Below are 16543 nucleotides of genomic sequence, written 5' to 3'. Positions count from 1 at the left end.
CTCCTCCATGTTTCATGCAAATAACGTGTTTCTACTCCAGGGTGATTTTCTCCCCCAGAGGAAAACGACCTAGATGGTTGCACAGCTAGACTAATCGCAGCTGTCGGAATGAGAGACACTAGAGAAAAGATGTAGGCTACAGGTGATCCGAAAGCTTTTTGAATTCTGAATGCTATTAAACGAACCAGAAGCGTTTATAGATTGCAGTTATACTCTGATCTGGAGCAGAATGAGTTAACCAGTTTATCTGCGCGCACTGAACCGAGAGCTGCTCTTCACCGGCCGCATCTCCATCCCCGTTCCGGCGATCATGTCCGCTAACGGAACCGAGGAAGCACTTAACGACAGCACAGAGATGCAGCAAAGAGTGAGTTATTGTGTTTTTCTTTATTTGTTTGCTTACATTTTACATTAACAGAGCCTGCACATCATACGACACATCCCTCAATTTGCAGACAATGTAGGCTAATGTAGCCTATGTGATTATCTGATGATGGTCTCTTTTTGAGACTCGAATCCTAGAGCAGTCATAAACTGATTTTCGACAGGCGTTCATTCGTTTTTGTAAGTTTTATATAGATTTAATGTGGTGGCTGGAGCCCAGAAGACGGATTGTTCTGCTATTGAATCTGCTACTGCAGTGTCTCCCCATGACGCATAAGCGGAATGTAACTAGATGTCCGAGCGAATCGTTCTTTTGAGTCGGATCTTCTAATTGAATCGGCTGAACCATTTATAAAACAAAATAGGCTACTGTGAAATAAAAGTAAAAAATGGCAGCGTGAACGCAGAATAAGGAACAAAGTTAGGATATCTTATTATCCTACGTTTATCACAACGTGCAAGAACTATTTAAGCAAAGAGGTGTAAATTAATTTTAATATTGCTTTGTTGTAAATGCAAATTATAGGTTCTAAATGACTTATTTTGTAGGTATATCATGGTTGCAACTAATTGATCTGGGACGTATGAAACTAAAACAAACAGCCGTCTGCATAAAATGTAATAAACAGCTAACTTATTTGCCATATGACATTCTAACGCGTGTAAATATGCCACGCGATGGCGTTGTTGCGTCAGGACCTTTTTTTTACAGTATATTATCAGGACGTAAAATAATTTCTGAATCGGGTTTTGACCCAGACAGCAACATAATGTCGGCCCAGATCCGGCCCACATCTGTTACGTGTGAAATCCATGTGTACCGGATGTGGGCCGGATCTGGGCCGACACTATGTTGCTGTCTGGGGAACCAGTTCTTAAAAATGAACAGTTCAAAATAACCGATTCGCATAACTGAGTCAGACTCCCCATCATCACTAAGAAGCAGCAACATATACCGCGTAAATATAAACCTTCAACCCCTTAGTTGTAATTTATCACTAATTGATTTTTTTTTTTTACTTTAAGGTGTTTGTTGCTTAAGGCTGTAGAAATACAGCATGCAACCAGAGTTATTTCCTCTATGGTATTCTGACAACAATCCTGCCCTTTGCTGTAGGCTACCCTATGGCTGTACCACTGCATTGGCTATTTGAACGACTGCTCAACTGGCCAATCACAGACTTCTTTTTTGAAGCTTCTTGAAGTTGATTGGTTTAGTAAAGGGAAACTGCTCAGAAGGCGGGGTCTGTCAGTAAACTGGTGGAGGGTGGAGGAGGCAAATAATATCTGTCAGCCTGACCGACGGTTACAGACGCTGCGCATCGTTGCACCTGTCATGATATAAAGCTTAGGCAGGATAGACCGTGTTTCCCGATCGGACAGCTGGATTGTTCGTGATTGGACGTAATTTTTCTTCAAGGATTGTAAAGCCCCTTGGTAAAAGTAAAACCTCTTTTTCTTTCTACGTTTTTTTGTAGATTGGATTTTGTAGATTTCATAACTTACTGTACAGACGCTCATTTGAACTTGCATAGAAATGTATTTCATATTATGGAAACTAATGCTTTGTAATCTGTTGTAATTTGTCTTTAATCATATTTTAACGGAGAAATTTAATTTTATATCACTGATGGTCGTATGCAAAAAGGGAGGTTGTTGGAAAGTTTGTCTTTTGGATTCAAACAGCTCGTGAAGCTTCTGGCAGGTGATGTGACAGAGGGCAGGACTTCCTAAAACAATAAAGATATTAAATACCAAACCAGTTCAGCTGCTCAAAATTGCAGTGTTGAAACGAAATTGTCAGCTGACTTCCAAGTTAGCTCCATTCGAACGGTTGTTGTGGAAAGTTTTCTTTTCACATCATCAACTTAAACATTCTGTGAGCAGGATTCTATAAACGAGAACTATAAACGCATGAGTCGATGACAAATAAAAGATGAATAGCCTATTTTAAAATACATATTCTCGGAAAACAAATCGTTGTGTTTTTATACATTTTCTAAACAAAACATTTAGACTATGTTCTACAAATATTTTATTTAATGGTTCTAAAATATAAACTTTGAGTAGGAGCATGAGTGTAGAAAACGTAATTAAAAATAAGTGTACATATCAGTGTGACACGTCCAAAATGAAAAAAAGTTGTTTCAGCATTTTAATGGGACTTTTCTTATTTACAATCTCCAGACAGTTACACCACCAAAACATTTTTGAATTAAAGCCTACAAATACACTATTAATTTGTAAATCTTAATGAATTGGAGTAACATTATAATGATAATATAGAATTGACCAAATGTGCTCAAATCTAAGTCATCAGTCTACCTTTCTTCAGGACAGCCTTAATGCAAAGATTAGTGATCTTGATAGTATTTTCTGTGCCATTAAAAATTTGGGATTAAGTTTGCTGAGATTGATTCTGTGAAAAGAATCAGGAGCTGGAGAATTTACAGATTACAGTGTTGACGACCCAGTTTGCTCCATCGGGAAAGAGCATACTAAGCTACAAAATTGGAGCTGTTTCTAGGAAATCAATATAAGGATCAGAAATGAGGCTTCATATTTTGTTTTGGGTTTATAACTCATGCAGTGCAAAACGTTGCTATAGACCAGTTTTTTTAAAAAGTGGATCACAAGACAGTTTTCAGTGGGTCGTGGATTGTGCAGTCAAATAAACGACAAACAACGTAATTCTGTTTTTCTGATGTGAAACTTTTATTTTTAAAGATATGCATGAAAGTGTTGACTCTTCCGTCTTACGCAGGCTGCAACCAAAAACCTAAGCAGCTGACTTGTTGTCTCGCTGTCTTAAAGGCAAAAGAGTCAAGACCCATGGCCAGAATAAGGAAGTTAGGATGGCCTCTGTGGCAGGAATGAGGGGACTAGGGACAGCCTAGACCAGGGGTGGGGAACGTTGATCCTGGAGGGCCATTGTCCTGCAGAGTTTAGCTCCAACCCTAATTAAACACACCTGAAGCTAATCAAGGTCTTCAGGATTGCTAAAGTTACAGGCAGGTGAGTGTTTTTTTCAGGGTTGGAGCTAAACTCTGCAGGACAATGGCCCTCGAGGATCAACGTTCCCAACCCCTGGCCTAGACAGTGTGGAAACCTTCTTCATTGCCGCCTGTGCTGATATAATTGGGGGGTCCGCTAATTTAGATGACAGATCTGTACCATTAGAATCTGCTTTCCTGGTCTGAGGGATAGTAGGAGACTCTGGCGTGGTGGCCATGATGGCTGGAGACACTGGCGGTTCTTTGACAAAAACTAACTCTATGGTCGACACAGGACGGGCAGAGACAAGGGAGCTTGGAATGGACTGGAGAATAATGAAACTGGTGATTCTGGAAGGAAGGACCTGAATCGGGAGCATTGTACTGCTGTCAGACTGGGATTGTTGTCCTCAAACACTTCCTCAATGGTAAAGGAAGATGCACTCATCCCCAGCACCCTGTCCAGGTATCCATGAGGTGAAGTGTCGGTCCAAACCACTATAAAAAAACAAATCCATCAGTTGTTGATCATCCCAGGGAGCTAGATGGCAGTATGGATAGAACTCCTCGAAATATGATTCGATATCCCAGCTGTTCTGGAATATAGAGCACAGAACTGCTTCGTAAACAACTCCTGCTGGGTTCATGTTGACGGTCGGGACTATCTGTAACACACCAATCTCAGGAGATTGTTAGAACCTAGTTGCAGGAGCTTTATTACTGGCTTGACTGAAAAAACACAGAGGAGCACAAGCAGGCAGGTATTCTCCTTTTCACAGGATAATTAAAGGAGTTCAGAATGAGGAAATCCACAACACAGGAATCCAAAACATTAGGATAGTGGTAAGTATATACAGGTACAGCAGTTCTTCCTTTAAACAGAGTCTTTATAAATCACTGACTTTACAGCATCCGAAAATTGTTAAGGGAAACAAAGGGGTCAAACAGAAACATAACTGAACTTGATTGTAAAAGTCCTCCAACAGGTAGTTATGCGGGTAAACACAGCTTCCAATACACAAGGAAAAGGTTTCAGGTGACGGAAATAAATCACAGCAAAGTCAGGCAGGTAAGTAAATACTAAATATTCCGTCACTTTTCTTTTGGTCTGATGTTCTGTCAAGGATACAGGTCCATGAAGGATGAGATTAGGTAGTAAACAGAACAGAAACTATTAAACCAATCAAAAGAGAATAATCCAACATGAGTAGAATAATCCATAGAAGGCAACGTAACAGTGTGCAGGCACAACAACAAAGAACTGAAGAAACTAAAAGACTTAAATACACATGCTATCGAACTTAAAAGCCAGCATGTGTGATCTAATTAAGAACACAATGAATAGCAACAAATGATGAATGGGAACACAGGACAAAGGAAGCAGGAAACCAAAGAGAAGCAAACGAAGTAATTGAAAACGAAACCAAAATTAAGACACAATGAAAACATGCAAGTATATCAGTAGATTTTTGTACAATAAACATTCAGATTTTAGTTTTTCAAAGAAAGAGATTTTATTTTTTATTTCTCATATCTTTTTAGATAACTGGTATCAGTTTCAGACAGGTTTTTTAAGTAGCGTTTGACGTTTTTTTTAAAGTAGTTTGCCTTCTTAGGTAAATGGAAAACCTACTTAAAGAAGATGTTCCACATTATTAAGCAAGAAAGATCTTTCTGAAGATTAAAAGCTTGAAATGGTGCGATGTCTTGCAAAAGGCATGAAAACAACTAATATTTTGCGAAAACTGAATAGAGATTGTCGAACTGTCAAAAGATTTCTTAGTGATTTAGAGCACAGCAGAACTCAGATAAAGTCTTATTAAGTTTCTGTCAAACAAATTAATTGTATTTAAAGGGCAGCTATAAAAAAGCCACTGTTGAGCAGCAAACAGGTATTTGAAGTCGCTGGTCTCTCTGGAGTAAAAGAGTAAAAGCTCCCAAAGAGAAACGTTTACAGTGGGTGTAGAAATGCATATTCAAACAGTTTTATTGCAGTGGTGTTTTTTGCTGCATGAATGTTTTGTCTTGCATGGAAATCGTTTCATTTCAGAAGGGACAATCCTTCTTTTTAAACCATAGCGTAAAATGATCAAATAATCATTTATGAACTCAACATATCTTGCAGAAGTCATTTTGACACCCTCAGAGACCCTGAAGGGACCTTTCATCTCAATATCCCAGCCCAAATCATCTCCCGCAAGCTTCTTGCTGATGTTGCAGTTTTGTTGGAACAGGGTGGACATTCACCAACCATCCAGAAATCCATCATTCTAGACCAGGGGTGTCCAAACTCAGTCCTGGAGGACCACTGTCCTGCAGAAATTATCTCCAACTGCACACCTGCCTGAAGTTTCTATTATGCCTAGTAAGACCTTGATTAGCTGGTTCAGGTGTGTTTAATTGGGGCTCGAGCTGATCTTTGCAGGACAGTGGCCCTCCAGCAGCAGGATTGGACACCCGTTATCTAGATCAGGGGTTTTCAAACTGTGGGTCAAGACCCATTTGTGGGTCGCAGATTGGAAAGAGGTGGGTCGCGCAGTCACTATTGGCTGCAGCAAAATTTACGTTCCATGAATGAAACACAGACACAGACACAAACACACACACAGACACACACACACACACATCGTTTACTCCAATCACTGCTCTGCATTCTGCATGAGATCGCATTGCACCGGAGGATTGTCACGAAAGGCTGATTCAGGTCTGGGCTACGTTTCCCAAAATCATCGTGAGATAAGTTGATTGTAGAGACCATTGGTGGCAATGGTACGATCTACTTAGGCATTCGATGCTTTGGGAAAACGCATCGTCTGTTCAACACAGCGCTGTTGTCTTTCAGAGATATGGTCTTCGTAATAGTGCGTTGTTTACATTCCCTCGCATGCATTTTGCTACCTACCAACAAAAGGAAAATATTTATGTAAATCGTATTTCACATGTACACACACGAGGACGAAAGTGTTTTCTGCGCTGAACAACGTGATGAGTTTAACAACACTTGCAGTATAAATATTAGTATTGAAATTCTAGGTCATGGGCCTACTGTCAAATAAAATAATTAGAAAATTAAAATTATTTGTTGTTATATCAAACCTTTGGTTAAGATTAAGGTTACTTAATCTTTAATTTCATAAATTTGTTCTGTGTCTGGGTAAATTAGTTGAGGCAGCAGACAAGAACTACTCAGTATTCTTCACTTTATTTCAACAGCCATTAGGCTGCTATTTTAATTCTAAATTTTTTTGATAATGTACCATAATTTTGTATTGCAATTAAACGTATATGTCTTTCAAACTATGACAAGGAAAAAACTGCTCTAAACGCCTCCCACCCCACCCCACATTCATGCTTTAAAATTATTTTGGTGGGTCTTGAGATAGATTATTCTTGTCTAGGTGGGTCCTGGAATGGAAAAGTTTGGGAACCCCTGATCTAGATCATCCATTGCAGCACAGAATTCGTCAATGAATACAACCATTTATAAATGAGTCTTCATGTATTTCTACACCGACTGTTAACGTTTGTCTTTGTGAGATTTGGTTAGGCTGAAATGCAACTTTATTTCACGCTTTTCATCTTCAGAAAGATCTTTCTTCCTCCCCATATTGCATGAGAACTGTGACTTGCTTAATAATGTGGAACAACCAATTTAAGAAGGTTTTCCATTTACCTAAGAAGACCTGGAAAAAATACTTTACAAACCTGTCTGAGATTTATATCAAAAAAGTTATGAGAAATATTGTTATCTAAAAAGATATGGTCATGGGAAAATGTGGGTCCCAAGACCAAACCAGTTGAGAACCACTGTTATAGACAACAAAAAAAGATATTTCATGTTACACATTTGGTAAATGCTGTATTTGTAGCAAATGTGAATTATCTCCTGCTTACTTTTTGCTTCTTTAATTTTTTTAAGCTGTTTTGGCTACATGTTGTTTTGTCAAAATATTTATTTTGAGCTGATTTCCTTCTCTTTATATGTAGAGTTTGGAGAGCGGTACTATGAAGACTGACTTGGAGGCCGGGAGCTGCAGCGCTGCAATCCACTGTCGGGATGTGTGTCGCTCATATGGGAAACTTAAAGTCCTCAACAATCTCAACCTGGCAGTACCTCAGGGCCAAATGTGAGTCCAGTATATTCTCTTTCTAAATGTGTTTACAAATGTCTTCAGGTTACACCAATCTTGCATGTTCACTTTAAGCAGAAAAACATGCCCAAATGCTGACATGATATTCACGTAAAATGTCACATACATGCATTCATATGTCTCCACTGCCTCGTTCCTTAGGCGTTCTTTAATAGTACCACAAAAAAACTCTAAAATACTCCATACTGGGTGAATCTAAAACCTGGCCTTTGATCTGTGAATGTGATGCTGCGATGCTACTTCAGTGGCAACTTGAACTTTCTTTTGTTTGCTCTATATATCAAAGTTACTGATCGCCTTATCTGACTTAGTCTGAGTATCTGTACTCTTATCATCTGGTTATCATCTACTGCAGAGCTGATAAGTCTTATCAGAGCTTTGTTTTAAAATATTCCTCAAGTGTCTTTGTTTCCTTGTTCTAAAATATTTAATGACTGATATATTTAGCTGGCTGTCGAGCAGAAGTGGATCAAATTAGGTTTTTAAACCTGCATCTTCACGAAATTCCATTCAAAACATTGTGACCGGCCAGGCAAACAGTAGTTTGAATGAGATTTTAGAGAAAGAAAAGTTTTAATTATTTTAATTATAGCTTTAGTCTTGTTTTGATGGTGGAGTGTGCTGAAAAGCAAGTCTTATTTTAACATTTCTCACTTCCTATTTCTAAATCCCATCACAGACATCTGTATCACCCACGTGTCTTTTGAGCATATGAGTCTGTATTTTGTTGCTTGTTTCTAGCTTTATTTCAGATGTCAAATGTTTGGAGCCTGTACATTTTTTTATTTTTTTTAAGTAAAGCCTGCATTTATTTGGACAAAAATGCAGTTAAACAGTCATATTGTAAAATATATATATAGTAATTTATTACAGTAATTATTATAACAGTACCTAGTTATTACATTTAAAATAACTGTTCTTGAATATTTTAATATATTTAAAAATGTAGTTTATCCCTGTGATCACCAAAGCTGAATTTTCAGCATCAGTCTCTTGTCACATGACCCTCTAATAATCATTCTTATATGCTGATTTGGTGCTCAAGAAGCATTTCTTATTATTATCAATGTTGAAAACGGCTGTACTGCATGGTATTTTTATGGTAATTGTAATATTTTTTTTTTGCAGGATTCTTTATTGACTAGAAAGTTCAAAAAGCATTTATTTGAAATAGAAAACATTTGTAACATTGTATGTTTTTACTTTAAAATCTAACTGACCCCCTCTATTATATATTTTGACCTACTCAGTGGCGCCTAAAGTATTGGAATTACTTATCATAGTTAATGTTCGGTGGAGGAATAACTTGTTCTTTGGATATGTCCCCCCCTCCCCCTTTAGTTATGGGCTGCTGGGGCCAAGTGGCTGTGGGAAGACTACGCTGTTGAAATGCATTGTGGGAACTCTAAAGATCTCTCATGGTCATATCTCAGTGCTGGGGAAACCACCAGCTTTCCCAGGACATGAAGTGCCAGGAAGGATGGTGGGATACATGCCACAGGTGAGAGATGATGACTGATGTACCTGCAAAACCTAGTGTGTGATTATTCTAACAAGCGAGTCCTCTTGAGTCTCATTTATTTTTGCTCTTTCTGTTTTTTCATTCTATCTGCCTTCAGGACATAGCTCTGTACAATGAGTTCACTATCAACAACACACTATGGTTTTACGGTCGAATTCATGGCCTTTCATCTAAAGACACAGAAGCCAGGATCAATTTCCTCATTGACTTCTTAGACCTGCCGCAGAAAGACAGCCTTGTGAGAAATCTCAGGTAGAAAGACTTGTGCTATTCATTGATTGTTGCAATGTTTTTTTTTTTACTTTCATCAAAGGCATAGCTCACTTAAGAATGAAAATTGTGTCATTATTTCTGCATGTCGTTCCAAATTATTATTTGAAATTATGTGGACAATTACAGCTGAATGAATCTAAAAAGATGGTGATCATGAAATGCTATTTGTGACTGTTGTATGTCCACAGTTTGGAGGAAATAAGGTTTATCATTATTAACATTATTTTAAAATGAAACAAAGTTCCTATCAACACAGAGAAGATTGTCTTTCATGAAGGCAGAGTGATGTGCAGCATTAAACGTCTAGTTCGTGGTTTTCCTCTGAATGAAGTCTGTCTGGTTTTGTTTTCATAGCAATGAGCTGGCTCTATGCAGGGTTCATCCATCCTAAAAGCAAGACAATGGCCCTGAACGTCTTACAGATCACACTAGTTTTTCAAAGTCAGTTACTCTGTGACAGGTCTGGTTAGTTAAGGTGGAGTTCTGGTAGGTCTTGTGATTTGCTATTTATCATTTATTTATTAAAGGATTAATTCACCTCAAAATGAAAATTTCCAAATAATTTACTCACCCCAATGCCATCCAAGATATCCATGTCTTTCTTTCCTCAGTGGAAGAGGATTAAATTTTTTTGAGGAAAACATTTCTGGATTTTTCTGTTAATTTATAGCCTTTTAGTTTTATAGTGTTAGCAATAAGAAGCATTTCTTGTGCCAAATATTGTTTATAAAACTTGCTTTTGCATTTGGACTGAACACCATTCAGAGTCCACTACATCAGGTTTAGTTAAATAAGGTCCAAAGAAAACGAGGGAGCATCAATCAGTTCATGAGGATTTTTATGACTTTATATTTTATAGTTTTTGTTATTGCTTATATTTCATTGCAACCTGTTCTTTTTTTGTACTACTTATTATTATTATTTAATACAAATTCTTTTATGTATTTTTTTTTTACTTATGTAATATCTTTAATTTTTTTTTATGTTTACTATAAATTAGAGCTCGTAGTAAAACACATTTCATTGTAAACAAGTACAGGTGTCTGCAATGTTTCTTAATGTCTACAAGTTTAGTCTAGTCTAGTTTTTTTATGACACTTCATAACTGATCACTTGCATATATTTTTATTCACTTTGTTCAGTGGAGGCCAGCGCCGGCGTGTTTCTCTTGGAGCTGCTTTGCTTCAGAACCCACAACTTCTGATCCTGGATGAGCCCACTGTGGGAGTGGACCCTGTTCTGCGGGCCAAGTATGCACTGCATACCTCTATCCCAGTATTCATCCATCTTTATCTTCCACAGCTTCTTCCCATCCCCTTCACTAACTCTCCAATGCACTCGTTGCACTACCAGTCTGTCTCTTACGTGTGTTTGTGTTGTGGATGAACCTTGTACTATATTCTAAAGACATGACTCTGAGGTTGTTATACTGTACCACTCATTTCTTCTGCTCTCTCTCTCTCTCTCTGACATTTCAGCGCAACATTTTAGCTTGCATGTATACCTGTGCCATTCCTCTTGGCGTTCCTATTAGATTAAAGGCTTTCTCAGTATCTGTTGTTCCACTGCAGAATAAAACCTAGACCTTCACACCCTGAAGTTCATTCCTTAATTTCTTCAGTTGTTCATTTTTGATGTATTATAATTATTCAAGAAACATTTTAAAGGCTTGCCTCAGTGCATTTGTAGTATGAAGACCTTTCACAATGCTTGGCAAACAAATCCCAGTTGACTCTTTTGCATGCTTTTGCTTGATTTTTCCGTGCAAGTGCATCCTGAGTATGTGGCATGCCTAGGATTATCCTGCAATGTTTAGGTTCAAGATTCCAAACCATTATAACTCATTATAAACTTTTCAAGAAAAGGAGCTTTATGCTGTAAGTTTTCAGACAATCCCCAATTATTCTTGAGTTTGAGTAATTCATTAACAAAAGGAAGTAAAGAACATGTAGATGGAGCATTAGCCACAAAGGAAGGAGCCTGTATGAGTAAAAAGAGGGTCACTGTGTGTCATTCTTGCATGGTTAATATGATGCTTCAATTACTGTGTAGAACATAGATCCAGGTGTGTAATGAAAACTACTAAAAACTTTTAATATATTCAACTGCAGCCCCCTGAATGTGATATCAGTGACTTTATTAATTAGAATGTTTTATTGATTAGAAAAGCTGACATCAAATGAAACAGATTTTCTATATTTTTGTATTTACTTTTGAAAATAAATTGGTTAAATTTTATGCTGAGATCACATATGCTTCGGTGGGACTGTTGAACCCTGCTGAAATCCTCTTACACAGCAGACTATGGGCCAAGCATGTCTAAGCCTGCAACCATTTTGGGGAGCTTTGCTTTGTAAGATACTAACCTATGCATTGTGTACTGCACTAAGAGCCTTAATTTACTACATATGCTCTACCGTTCAAAAGTTTGGGGTTGGTAATTTTTTATTTTTTTATTTAGGGAATAAAGCAACATATTGTAAAATATGGAACATAACATGTTCCTTCTTTCTATTTTGAAATAACAATAGAACAATTCCCTAAACATCCCTCTCCCTAGGCAGCCAACATCAATACAACATAACATTGTCATAACACCTTTTCTAGGCAGGAACCCATGTGTAACATGCTCACCAGCATTTTTGTTTTCCAATTTATTATTGCAAAAAACAAACAAACATTTTAATCTTTTTATCTTTGTGGTAGCTAGGATTTTTTAAAAATGTTTTTGAAAGAAGTCTAGTAATGCTCACCAAGGCTGCATTTATTTGATAAAAAAATACAGTAAAAAGTGTAATATTGTAAAACATTATTACAATTTATGATAAAAGTTTTCTGTTTCAATATTTTCTTAAAATGCAATTTATTCCTGTGATGGCAAAGCTGAATTTTCAGCATCATTACTCTATTCTTCAGTGTCATATGATTCTTCAGAAATAATTCTAATATTCTAATCTAGAAACCTTTATTATTATTATTATCAGTGTTGAAAACCGTCATACTGCTTAATTTTTTTTGGAAAACATGATGCGTTTCGTTTCAAATAACAGCATTTATTTAACATCAAAATCTTTTGTAAAATTATGAATGTCACTTTTGACCAATTTAATGTGGCATTGCTGAATTATTATTATTTTTTAAAACATACCAACCTCAAACCTTTGAACTGTAAATCATGGTTAAATCATGGCATATTTTACCATATTAAAATGTTCTTGCCATAATGCTCTTTAAGGAATTTGGGTTCAAATCTCACCTGTGTTAGCTTTGTGGATTCATAGGTTTGATTCTCTGATTGAGAATGTGGATACTGATAAAAAAGTATATGCATGAATGGTTGCTTTGGATAAAAGCATCTGCCAAATGTAAACCTGTAAATCTCATAAAGACAGAAGTCCTGTTTTAAAATAAGTACTGCAATCATGCAACAAACTTTCCATTTTTGCAGGATATGGCAGCACCTGGTAGACATTGTAAGAGGAGGACAGGTGTCTGTCATTATTACAACTCATTACATTGAGGAGGCCAGACAAGCCAATACGGTAAGAGACCTGAACTGACCTACAACAAACCTGTATTAGAATTCACTCCAACTCTTAAAACTGTCCTTCTCAGACCTCACTCTACATCTTGCTGTAATAAAGTCTTGATATAATTTTATTAGTATTGACAAACCAATTTTAGCAATTTCACTAAGTTCTAAAACATTTCCGTTTATATGGAAGGGTATTGAACAGAAATGCATGATTTAATTGTGTGTGTGTGTGTGTGTGTGTGTGTGTGTGTGTGTGAGAAACAGTCAGTATTACTCATACAGATTTCTTTCTGTAATCCCTTATTATAGTCGTGGCTTATTTGCCAAATGTACTTTATACTGTGGCTTTTTACTTAACCTTAAAACTAGCTTTTGGTAAAAATGTTCAGGTGAGCTTTTATGTTTGAAATTAGCAAATATTTATTTGCACTAAATGCTGGTCAGCGTTTTGACTAGACTGTTTCATAATTCTGGTTTTGAAACCACTGATAAACCTATTTCTTGCAATAATTAGGGACATTACTGTGTATATCATCAAAAAAAGGCGCTGGTAGACATCAGACAACACATTCTAGGAGAATAATCTGCAAAGATTTAAGCCACCTGACTATTGTTTAATTTTATTTCCATTCAATTTGTTGTTTCACCAGTTTGTCTTGAGGTCATGCCATACTGGCTGTGTAGCGTCAGCCAGAAAGCTGCTACATCCTGTTTATTAGTCACATTAACAAATGACACACAGAGACACCAAAGACACAATCCTAACATGCTTATTTACAGTACACTCACATACTCACTTGTCCTAAAGTGACACCTACCCAGAACGGTGATGTGAATTCCTAAATATGAGAACTATTCCTTACATAACAACATAACCCACCCCTTTCTCTGTTTAACGTCTTGTCTCTCATTCTCTACCTCTAGGAAATAAGATCTCAATTGTTTCTTCTAGTCTTACTTTTGCTTTAGCACATCTCATATGTGTCTCCTTTGGCATTTCAAAAGAGACAGTCTCTCAAAGTGTGATCAGGCTTGCCAAGTTGGAGATCTCACTATGAACTCAAATATTTCTCATAAAATTCCTACAAGAACAAATCATCTAAGCTATGCTGTCCACATTAGTTTATATCTGTGCTCCTGCTTTGACAGCAATTGTCTTACTTGTCCTCCTTGAGGAAATTAGTAAATAATCTGAGATTATTTTCAAGTTTGTACTTGAAAGAAACAGTCTTCTAAGCTATGAAAGAGGAACTTGTGGAGGAACTAATAAATCTCTCTGTTTCTCTCTCTGTAGGTGGGTTTGATGAGGAATGGTCAATTGTTAGCTGAAGGTCCCCCAGACGCTGTTATGAAGCAACACAATGCAGCAGTGAGTACACACACACATGCCTCACATGCATGTACATGCACTATATATCGGTATGATTCAAACTTATGAAATGCATCTGTGTGTGTATTAGACTTTAGAGAGTGCGTTCTTGCAACTTTGTGAGGACTTCGATCAGATGGATTCCAGGCAGAGTCCGCAGGGCCGTCTGCCGGACAACAGCCCGTCTCCAGACAGTGTGAGAGATGAGAGCAGAGAGCCCATACTGAGAACTGAGAGCACATCAGAAGACATACCTAAATATAAAGGTACAACAAAGAGGTAGAAGTTCACTTGCTCTAAAATACTGCATGCAAAGGCCAAACTAAAACAGAAACCCACTTTTATACAAGATATTTTTTTTTTAAATATGTAAAAATATGACAAAAATGTCACTGGTTACATATTTAGAATAGCATTGCTCACCATTGAAACTGATGCTTGCAGTTGAAATGTTCTTGTGTCTTTGCAGCTGACTGGAAAGTGCAAGCCAGACATATCATACCAAAATGGCGCAACATTGTAGCGCTGATGATCAAGACGATGGTTCGAATGAGAAGAATGCCAGGGTAATGATATCCTAATAATCAAATTGATAGTGATAATCAAAAAATTTCAACTCAAATCAGTAATTTGTGTATGTTCATCTGGTTTGTGCTCAGGTCCCTCTGTTTCCAGTTCCTGTTGCCGGTAATTCAGATCTGTCTGATGTGCCTGTGTATTGGTGGAGACCCCAAAGGCATTGACGTGGCTGTGGTCAATAATGAAACTAGTCCCAGTGCCTACAGTACCACATTGCTGTCCTTTCTTGACAACACGAGTCTCCACCAGGTACGCACACATTTGTTTTCAAGGTCAAAATTTACACAGAAAGATGTATAATTTCAAAATTGTATAGGACTACATTTAACACAATAAATCAAGATTCTTTTTTACAAATTCAGGGCATTAACCCCCTGGGGTCGGCAAACGCGCCAGCGCATTTTGGTCGATTTTTTTCACATAGCAGCAAAATAGACTTAAAATACTCTGTTATTTCTGGTCATACAGACTTAAGAAATATGAAAAAATAAACTGTTAAATTTCTACTTTTTTATGTGTCCACTTACAATCAAAATAAAACACTGTGCTTTTGTAAAATAAAGAAAATAAACAGGGTGTGCTTTCTGGCTCTCCGTCTCCGTGAACTTTTTTTCTGGAGCACGTCTCTAAACATAAACAAAACTCAGCGAATACTATTCACCCAGGCATGAGCAATATATCTTTATAATCATTTAAGTGTGTACTTTTAAATTATCTAATAAAAAAAATAAAAAAAATATTCTCTGTTTATGTAATCTATATAAAGAGAGAGAGATGTCAGCCGTTCTCATTATCGTTCTCACAGCTCATTATTCTGCTAATCTGACACGCCCACGGAGAGCGCGTGCTATTCAAACGCAAATGATCTGACGCAACACATGCAAACGTGTCAACGCCCACATCAACTCGATAAAAAACACCAAGTTTAATCAGATTAATGCACTATGTCGTCTTGCGAGGCTGTGAGGAATAATCCTGAGACATTTACCTCAGAAGTGCTGGTTTCACTTCGAGGAGCAACGGATCCAGCTGAGGATTAATAGTTTTTATTTTTATATGCTTTGTTCTAATCGCGATATGGAATAGTGTCTGTAAACCGCAAAAAGTCTGTTTAAATAAGAATCGCGTTTCTGTGTGTGAATGAATTAACAGCACAGATGGGCGCTGTTGTTTACTACAGCTTGCAAAAAGACTGTTTAAATATGAATCGCGTGTCTGTGTGTGAATGAATGAACAACACAGATGCGCACTTTTGTTTACTATGTTACAGACGAAATATGAAAGACAACATTTCGTTGACTAGTTTTGGATAGATTATAAAGTTTTTATAGTAAAATAGATATCAAATAAGCTTTTGTTAGCCAGTTTCTGCTCATATGATAAATATATGGTATGTTTTGTCAAAAATAAATTCATCAACTAAGATGTTATTATAGTGTTTGAATCCTTAACTTTGAAATATGTATGATAAAATGTATACTTTAAAAAAAAGAAAGATTACACTTGAAATATTGTTAAAATTGTTGTTGATTTACATGTGAACACTTTTTAATAAAATAGCAAAAAAATATTTACAAGGTAGATGTAAGCAACATCTTAATATGCCAATATAAGCCTTCTCATTAAATTATTTATCATTGTTTTTTATTAGTGACACATTTGGGGAGAGGATATATTCCAAAACTTTCTGAAAATATAGTATGAGATTTAACCGCATAGTTACTAGAAATGTTTGCC

The 16543-nt window shown here is 36.9% G+C and overlaps 1 protein-coding gene across 5 annotated transcripts in view; it reads left to right on the top strand.

The window, feature by feature from the left end:
- The first annotated feature begins 56 nt into the window (after nt 1-56).
- abch1 (ATP-binding cassette, sub-family H, member 1) overlaps nt 57-16543 on the top strand; it is a 31020-nt gene continuing 14533 nt past the window's right edge. The window contains exons 1-11 of one of the 5 annotated variants that reach the window (XM_077239526.1): nt 1693-4220; nt 4364-4446; nt 7365-7504; nt 8870-9029; nt 9148-9302; nt 10466-10573; nt 12772-12865; nt 14153-14227; nt 14319-14493; nt 14697-14793; nt 14887-15055. In XM_077239526.1, the coding sequence (XP_077095641.1) occupies nt 7383-7504; nt 8870-9029; nt 9148-9302; nt 10466-10573; nt 12772-12865; nt 14153-14227; nt 14319-14493; nt 14697-14793; nt 14887-15055 (1155 nt within the window). In that variant the 5' untranslated portion in view covers nt 1693-4220; nt 4364-4446; nt 7365-7382. Of the gene's footprint in view, nt 368-1619; nt 4221-4352; nt 4447-7364; nt 7505-8869; nt 9030-9147; nt 9303-10465; nt 10574-12771; nt 12866-14152; nt 14228-14318; nt 14494-14696; nt 14794-14886; nt 15056-16543 lie in introns of those variants that run through there. The other 4 variants (XM_077239528.1, XM_077239524.1, XM_077239527.1 and 1 more) reach the window with 4 other exon arrangements.

This window comes from Siphateles boraxobius, unplaced genomic scaffold (assembly GCF_051911475.1).
Source record: "Siphateles boraxobius isolate OS27281-9 unplaced genomic scaffold, OSU_SipBor_1 22, whole genome shotgun sequence".
In the NCBI taxonomy this organism is placed as follows: domain Eukaryota; kingdom Metazoa; phylum Chordata; class Actinopteri; order Cypriniformes; family Leuciscidae; genus Siphateles; species Siphateles boraxobius.
The sequence above is the reverse complement of the archived record's forward strand: the minus strand, read 5'-3'. Positions and strand labels throughout refer to the sequence as shown.